The sequence below is a fragment of the Phyllostomus discolor genome, chromosome 1 (assembly GCF_004126475.2).
Source record: "Phyllostomus discolor isolate MPI-MPIP mPhyDis1 chromosome 1, mPhyDis1.pri.v3, whole genome shotgun sequence".
NCBI classification, from domain to species: Eukaryota; Metazoa; Chordata; class Mammalia; order Chiroptera; family Phyllostomidae; genus Phyllostomus; species Phyllostomus discolor.
The window spans coordinates 217,957,256-217,965,599 of record NC_040903.2 but is presented as its reverse complement, the minus strand read 5'-3'; the positions used below and the strand labels follow the sequence as shown (position 1 = coordinate 217,965,599).

The 8,344-nt window shown below is 65.4% G+C and overlaps 1 protein-coding gene across 2 annotated transcripts; it reads right to left on the bottom strand.

Moving 5' to 3' along the window:
- Window positions 1–5,019, bottom strand: SIVA1 (SIVA1 apoptosis inducing factor). 2 transcript variants are annotated; one of them, XM_028507734.2, is made up of 4 exons: window positions 4,228–5,014; window positions 2,567–2,761; window positions 1,727–1,883; window positions 1–180 (listed from the first exon to the last, which is right to left on the bottom strand). In XM_028507734.2, the coding sequence occupies exons 1-4, from the start codon at window positions 4,343–4,345 to the stop codon at window positions 123–125; spliced, it is 528 nt and encodes a 175-aa protein (XP_028363535.1). In that variant the 5' UTR covers window positions 4,346–5,014; the 3' UTR covers window positions 1–122. The 2 variants fall into 2 exon arrangements, with proteins under 2 accessions (XP_028363535.1, XP_035870134.1); XM_036014241.1 differs by lacking the exon at window positions 1,727–1,883 and having other exon boundaries at window positions 4,228–5,019.
- Window positions 5,020–8,344: the final 3,325 nt, after the last annotated feature.

Below are 8,344 nucleotides of genomic sequence, written 5' to 3'. Positions count from 1 at the left end.
TCTTACCCAAATATACAGGATTTATTCAGTCGGTCTCTAGGAGCACAAGTATCAAAAAGGACCCCCCCCCTCCCCCCGCAGGCACCAGCGAGGCTGTCCCGGCACGGCGGCCGCTCCAGCCCTCAGGCTTCGAACACCGCGCAGCCGGCACAGAGCACCTCTTCGTGGGCGTCACCGCAGCTGCGACAGCGCAGGGGAGAGAGAAGAGCGTGTTAGGGGCTCCGCTGTGTCCCCCCTTCACCCGCCGCGGTGCCGGCCCCTGGGCCGTCGACTCACTGGGAGATGCGGCCATTTGTGGCAGATGTCCTCAGTGAGGAGGGCCCCCACCCCCCACAGGAGGGGACCCGAGGCAGAGCACACGTGACGAGAAGCACGCGTGCAGGGGAGACGACGTGAGGACGGGGCGTGGGGGCCAGCGCAGCACGCTGGCGACCCCTGGCGGCTGAGCCCGGCCGGAGCGGATGCCTGCCGCGGCCTCAGGAGGCACAGGCCTGCTGGGCTTCGGCCACCGGCGTGAGGACCGAGGCCGGGGTCTGTGGACTGGGACGGCTGAGGAGTCACGTGGGGCCCAGCCCGGGTGTCAAGTCGGACGGTGCCCCACGGACACCTCCTGGGCGCCCAGTCAGGCTCATGTGGAACACGGGAATCGCAGGGGACATGGTTCAGGAGGGCCTGGGACACCGGCAACGCACGGCACGGGGCGGGCAGAGCCACAGGCTGGCTGGTTTGCAGATGCGCCGGCCGCCCGCCGCGGGCGACCCCCAGCTCTGCCAGCACCGTCCACCGGCGGCCGAGCTGCCAGGCCGAGGACACCCAGGTGTGGGCAGGACAGCCGCCAGCGCCTGAAGCAGCTGCAGCGGGGGTCGGGGGCAGAATCCCTGGTGGCCCGGAGCCAGTCGGCGGTTTACAAAGCAGGGCAGGGCACCGGCCCGGCTGTGGCCATGAGAGCCCGACGTGTGCGCCTTGCAGCCGGGCCTGCTGACGGGGCGGCGTGAGTGCTGGGGGAATGGGCGGGGGGGAGGGCCGGCAGGGGGGATCCAACGCTGCAGGAAACGGGCAGGCAGCCCCGGGAGGGCCCCGCAGACAGGGGGCAGCTGCCAGCCACCGGGGCCCGCACCACCGGCCCAAGTGCCGTGCTCCAGTCCTCCAGCAAGGAGGCCGCCGGCCACGGCCGCCCGCCTTCCTGTCCACAGGTGGACAGGAGAAGGATGAGGCTGGGGAAATGCAGCTGCAGTCCTAACTCGCCAAACGCACGACCCCAGCCTGACCGCCCAGGCGCCTGGCAGTCTCCTGTCTCACCCCCTGGGGGCTGCCTCGGGCCGGGTCCTTCCCGGGGAGTCCCCCGCAGCACCCGGCACTCTGTCCTACCCCCTGCCCCTAGCCTCCCCCAGGGGGCTGGAGGACATCCGGGCCGGAGCCGGGTGCGACTTTGCAGGCTGGCTCTGAGTCTGTGTGGGGGCCGCGTCGTCTCGCAGGGCGGGGCACTGGGGGGCTCACACTCACTCGCACACTCAGCTGACACAAGCGAGCACTCTGTCCCCCGACACAGACACGGTGACAAGTGTGGTGCCCCTGCCATCCTGTCGGTCAGTCTGCCCCAGGGAGAAGCCCCCACGTGGCAGGGCTGCAGACACGCCAGGGACGGTGCTGGCCGTCCGTGCCGCCGCTGCCCCAGAGCCCCGGCCACAGCCCTCGGACGCCCCCGCCCCGTGGGTCCCGCACTTACTCCACGAGGGTGCACAGGGCGCAGGCCGCAGCCCCGCAGCCCCTGCAGGTGCGCACGCAGCCCCCACACAAGGCACGCTCACACTGGCCACACGCCGCCGTCCCGTCCGCGGCTCGCACGCACGAGGAGCAGGCTCTGGACGCCACCCCGGACACGTCTGTGAGGAGGAAAGGCCGCCTGTCAGCCAGAACGGAGGCCTCGAAGTGCCGGGGGCCGCAGGTCCACTGCCTCGCCCCAGGACAGGCTGACCCCGCGCCCAGCACCCCCAGAGCCTCAGGGCCGCCCAAGGGCAGGCCAGGCACGGAGCTGCCTCACGAGGGGGCGGGCCCGGTGGTCTCGGGACTCCTGCTCCCAAACCTCCGCAGTCTGGGTCCACTGCCGGGGGTGGCGGGGCCTGGCCACCACGCCGGCCCGAGCAGCCTCTCAGCCATCGTCCCCTGGGCGTCTTGCCTGGGTCTGCACATGCGGCCCCGGTGTCACAGATTGACACAGGTTCCCGGGCCCTGGGCAGACCCAGGGGTAGGCAGGGGCTGCGACCAGCGACACAGGTGACGGTCCTACATGCACCCTGATACGCCACCAGGATGCCGCCACCCAGACAAGACTCTGCAGCCACAGGGGACACGGGCCACCCAGGGGTCTCTGCTCCATCCCACCTGAGGATTAGAAGCTGTTTGTCACCCCTAGACCCAGATGTTGGGGGGCTGAGCCTCCACAGCTCGGGGCCTCCTGGGGCTTGCCCAGCTCCAGCCCCCACTGGCGGACAGTGATTTGGACAGCAGGACGGCGCCAGCCATGTCCACCCCCAGCACCCCACTGGAGAGCGGCAGCCTCACTCACCGGCTTCGCAGGCCTGGGCTCCCCTCCTGGTCAGCCGTCCGTCCGGTCCGATCAGCATCTGCCCACGCGCGGCCCGAGGGGCCTCCACGGGACCAGGCTTCGGGGACTCCGGCAGGTCAACGACAGCGCAGCTCTCCTCCCACGCGTGGTGCATGTAGGCCTGGGCCCCTCGAAACAGGAGCTGCCTGGTCCTCTCTGGGGAGACAAAGCCCCATGGGCTCCACCAGAGCACGGGAGCCCCGCCGTGCAGCCCCCGAGGCCTGCAGGCCGGCTGGGGCCAGGTCCCCGGGCATCCTCCTCCCGCCCCGAGGCTCCCCGGTGCCCGGGTCCACTCTGCCTCTGCCCCTCCTCACCCAGGCCCGGCTGCCACCTCCTGCAGGAGGGCTGGGACCCAGGGCCCCACCTGGGCCCCGTCTGGGGCCACTGGGCTCTTTTCCTCGCAGCTCTCTTGGGGTGTGGCCTCCACACACCGCTGCACCCCCACCCCAGCGCCCCGGGCCTGCTTCGAGCAGCACAGAGGCACCCAGAGCTTCAGGGCGCTGACCCACAGGCGGGGCTCCGAGCTGGGCCTCCGGGCGGGGGAGCACCTGCTTTGCTCACTGCGGAGCTGCTGCCAGGAGACTGAGCAGCAGCCGGCCCCTGACGAAGGCGTCTGGGAGCTTCCCGGACCTCTGTGGGCCCTGGACGCCACCCCCAGAGCTGACTCGGCCACTCAGCGCCTGGGGCAGGGGCTCGGCCCCCAGCCACACACGAGTCACCCAGGTGCTTTCACACGATTGAACACCGGGTGCCGGTCCCCGAAAAGCCTCGGTGCCGGTCCGAGAAAGGGCGGCTCTCCGTGAAACTGACAGGGCAGCTGTCAGGTTCCGACCTCCGGAGAAGAGCTCCCTGCTGCCACTGCCCCAGAGCACCGACCAGACCAAACCGATGGTCAACAATAGCAACACACCTGAAAACTCGCAGGGCAGCCGGTGTGAAGGCCTGCGGCCCCGGCCGCCTCCCATCCCACCCGAACTGCAGTTCCAGCCTCACGAAATCCGACAGCACCTAAGTTCCCGCCTTTGCACCTGCTGCCCCTCTGCCTGCCAGACCCCGCTCACCCTGCAGGACGCAGCTCGGGTGCCGGCCCCCCCTCGAGACGGCGGACTCCTCCGCAGGGGGCCCCGAGGCGCCCCCGGTCTTCCTGGACCCTCTCGGGACACTCCTTCCAGAGCTAATCACTCCTAGACTCCGGAGCTCCGGGCAGGCAACAGCTTGCGCGCAGCCGCACTGCCTGGCAGGCAGGGCGCGCAGCTCAAATCCCTCCGGTTAGAAGGGGCACTTCTGCCAGCTCGGTCCACGCAGGACGTCCCGCTCCCCGCCCTCTCGCCGGCTGAGGGGCCGCAGTGCCAGCCAGACCAGAGACGGCTCTTGCGAGAGGTCGGCATCCCTGCAGCGCCGAGCCCGAAGGCAGCACCACGCAGAGGCCGCCCGTTTGGGGATGGAGGGACACTCGTTGCGGGCCGTGACCACCGCAGGAGGACACGGGCGAACTCACAGCCCTCTCAGTGCTCCCAACCCCCGGCCTCGCAGCTACTGCCGGGCCGCCCAGCCCCGGGGGGCGCGGCCTGCGGAGACCGCCAGCCCAAGCCCCGAAGCAGGAAGCCCTACCCCGCACTCACCGAAGATCTCCCGCGAGTAACGCTCGGCGCACACGCCGCGCCCCAGCTCCTTCCAGCCCACGCGAACCTTCAGCTGCAGCGGGGCCGCGTCCCCGAAGGGGCTGCCCCGCTTGGGCATCGCCGCGGGCCAAGGGAAACTCCGCGTCCGCCTCGCCGCGCTGGTGACGTCTCAGACGAGCGCCAACCCCCGCGCGGGGAGCGGGCAGGGCTCGCATTCAGCGCCGCGCGGGATAGGCCGGGCGCGAGGGCAGAGGCGGGGCTCGCGGGCCACAGGGCGCGGGATAGGCGAGGGGAGGTATCGGGGGCGGTGCTCCCACGCAGCGCGGGAAAACGCCAGGGGCCGAGTGGGCGCGCCGGGGCTGGGAGAGGGCGGTGCCCTGGGCACACGGGGTGGGATAGGCCGCCGGAGGGCCACGCTCCTGCGTCGGGGGCGGGCCCTGCGCGAGGCACGCCCCGAGATAGGCCGAAGGGGACATCGGGGGCGGGACTCGCGCGAGGCCTGGCGCGTGATAGGCCAGAGGCGCCCACAGGGGCGAGAGGGGCGGAGTGTCTCAGCTTTTATCTTTGGAGTCGGTAAACGAGTGTCGAAACTGCCTGTATTTCCGCGTTAGGTCGCCCGGGCTAGAGGGTCATTCCTTTTTTCCTCGTTTCTACTTTGTCCGAATCCCCAGCTTCACGGAAATGGAGAGTGGCTGGGACACGCCGCAGGGGCGTCCCTGGAGCCAGCCTGACGTCACGTCCGACCCCGCGACGCAGGCGCGGCTGTTCCGACGGAGCCGCGGGGCGCTCACGGGCTCACCGCGCTCGGGTCCCCCGATGCCCGAAGATACCGCCCTACAGTTGCTACTCCCGGCTCGGCCGCGCCAGCTCCTTCCGGGTCCTCCGTCACACGCACTTCCGGTGACGAGCGCTTGCGTCACGTCCGTGGGCGGGGCGTCTCTTCCCCAGGCGCGCAGTCGAAGTATTGGGTAGTGTGTTATATATTATAGTGTATTCAAGTGCCGCAGACCGGAAACTTGCATAGGCTTATTACCCAGTGTCACTCCAATAAACTCAAGAAAGAAAAAGCATGTCTGCAGCTCCCACATTTTAGTCTAACTTGAAGACATCCCGTCCGGGGCGCATTGCTGTACCCCTTTGCTCCGGTGGCCCTCACGCCACTGCCTGGCCTGCGGGGCTCACACTGGACACTGGCCCCTCGTCCCGGAGCCTGAGGTCCCAGAGCAGGTGTCGCAGGGCCGGTTCCTCCGAGGCCTCTCTCGTGGGCATGTGGACGGCCATCCTGTGTGCCAGTCTCCTTACAAGGTCACCAGTCAGCCGGGCTCAGAACCCAACCCATCGGACCATTTTAAAACTTAACCACCTGGTTCTTCAAATAAATTAAAATAGAACGACCATGTGCCCCAGCAACCCCACTCCCAGGCATAGGAAGGAAGTGAAATCACTTTCTCCAGGAGGTGCCTGCACCCCTAGGTTCACTGCAGTGTTATCCACAGCAGCCAAGACACGGGAGCCACCCAGGTGTCCCGCGGAGGGGTGGGTGGGTAGAGAAGAGGTGGCGCACGCATACATACAATGGAGTATTACTCAGCCTTGAAAGGGACATCCTGCCCTTTGCAACAATATGGATGGACCTGGAGGGTATGTTAAGTGAAACGAGACAGAGAAACACAAATACGGTGTGACCTTGCATGTGGCATCTGAAGTCATCGAACTGCGGAAGTGGAGAGTGAAAGGTGGTCACCTGGGGGTGGGGGTGGGGGAGGGAGATGTTGGGCAAGGAGCACACACTTCAGTTATCAGATGGGCGAGGTCCCTCTGAGACGCTCTAAATGGGTGGGAACGCTCTTCGGTTATTTGTTAAGCCCGAAGTTTTTCTTCCGGCACTCCCCAAAGCGCTCCTCTCTGCGAACCCGGGAAGCAAAACACTCTGTTCTGCGCCTGCGTGAAGAGCCCCATAAAGTCAGATCCCAGCGGTGGTTCCGGGAGCCCCGCTTTTCGTGGGTGTGCGCTCACAGGCAAATCCAGCCCTTTCCACACGCCACCTCATTTCCCTCCGCCTTGTCTTCAGTAAGCCTCTTCTTTGGAATCGTTTTGTCTCCCCCGCTCCTGATTTCCATCTTAAGGCAGGGGGAGGTGGGGGGAGAACTGCTCCGCCAGTGACACAGGGGTCTAAGGCTCAGCACCACGACGATCGTTAGCAATACTTACTGTGTACTTGCAAGTTGCTGGGAGAGTAGACCTTAAATGTTGCCATCATAACAGCGACAACAAAACGGTGATTAAACAAGGCGAAGGGTGAGCTCTCTGACGTTACTGTGGTAGCACTTGGTAACACCAAGTCATCATCACACTGCACATCTGAATTCACAGTTAAGGTTGCTTTATGTGTCAATTAAATGTTATATCAGATCTATCTATCAGTAAAGCTGGGAAAACTGAATCACCTCCTTAAAGACTCTCCACATGTGGTCACAGTGGGAGGAACTGGGAGTTGAAACTTCGACACGAATTTTTTTAAAGATTTTGTTTACTTTTAGAGAGAGGGAAAGGGAGGGAGAAAGGAGAGAGAGAGAAACATGAATGTGTGGTTGTCTCTTGCACAACCCCCACCTGTGAGCTGGCCCTAAACCCAGGCACGTGCCTTGACTGGGAATCGAACCGATGACCTGTGGTTCTCAGGCAGGCACTCAATCCACTAAGCTGCACCAGCCAGGGCTCAGCATGGACTTCAAGGGGACACAGTTCAGCCCCCAAGTGCCAAGCTCTGCGTAAGACCCCGGGGGGGGGGGCGTTGAGTAGCTCTGACCGGGTTCCTGCCCTCTGGTGGGACAGCTGTCACAGGAGGGGACACCCTGAGTCAGCAGGCCTGCCTGCCCAGGTGGGGGACACGGGGACACTGGCCCTGCACTCGGGCAAAGCACTTGCTGATCGGCATAGTCGACCTCAGAAAGCTGGACGTGCAGGAAACCAACGTTCTCCAGAAGGAGGAAGGAGGCGCTTGCTGTCTCCCCGGAGCCGGGCGGCGGACGCCCCGCCCACAGATGCCGGGGGCGGAGACTGCCGGGACTAGTTTTTTAAGGTGTTTAATCAGCGTTGCCTCCAGGGCCGAATACTTTGAGTAATTTTTGCCTCAGCCGTTCCCGAGCCGTGTAGTGTGATTATATTAATTTCAGTACCTTCTGGATGGGGTGTAATTCCCATACAGTGAAATCGTGGGTGTTTACACCCAGTGGGGATGTCCAGGTGGTGTGTGTACAGTTCCCTGCCTGGGACAGGCGCACCCGCCTAGGTGACTCAGCGACCCTCCGCTCCCGCTCCTGCTCCCGCTCCCGGGTGACTCAGCGATCCTCCGCACCCGAGCCAAGCCTGGGGCTCGGCTTCCCGCCCCTGCGGGGAAGCACTGCCGGGCTAGACCCTCACAGCGCTGGTGTGCCTGGCCCCGCTCAGCACGCTGACCTCGGGACTGCCCCTGTCCGTGCAGCCCCGGTGGCCCGTCCCGTTCGTGGCCGAGCGTGCTCCGTGTGTGGATGGACCGCATCTTGTTTTACCTGCCGACGGACACCTAGAGTGGTGCTGGGTCTGGGCGGCAAAGGAGGCCGCCGCTCTGAACGTTCTCGTGGGAGGCCTTTCCCGGGCGCCATGTCCACTCCTGTGGGGCCGCGCCCGGGGTGGGGATGGCTGGGGGTGGGGAGGTGCGTGTGTTTCGTGCCAAGGAAGCCAGCAGCTTCCTCAAAGGCTGGAAAAAACACATTCGATCAAACAACATTGACGCATCTCTTATACATCTTTCATCCACGTATTGAACTGGGACAGCTCTGAGCTGTCCACACTGCGGCTGTGTGACTGGTGTTCAGCACAGACACCTCATTGAAACCACTCAGACCCTCTAGACACCTGACACAGAAACGACAGGGCCGTCCGTACCACCCCACCCCTCGGGGACACAGGCTCCTGGCCCTGGGCCATAGGGGCGAGCCTGTCAGTGCTGGGGACAATCACTTCTCCCCGGAGTTGATGCCCTTTCACCCGTAACCCTGTGCAGGCACCCGAGACGGGAACGGGTGTCTCAGCTGCCCCCCCACCTGATCAGTGGCCTAGGCTGGCCACATACACT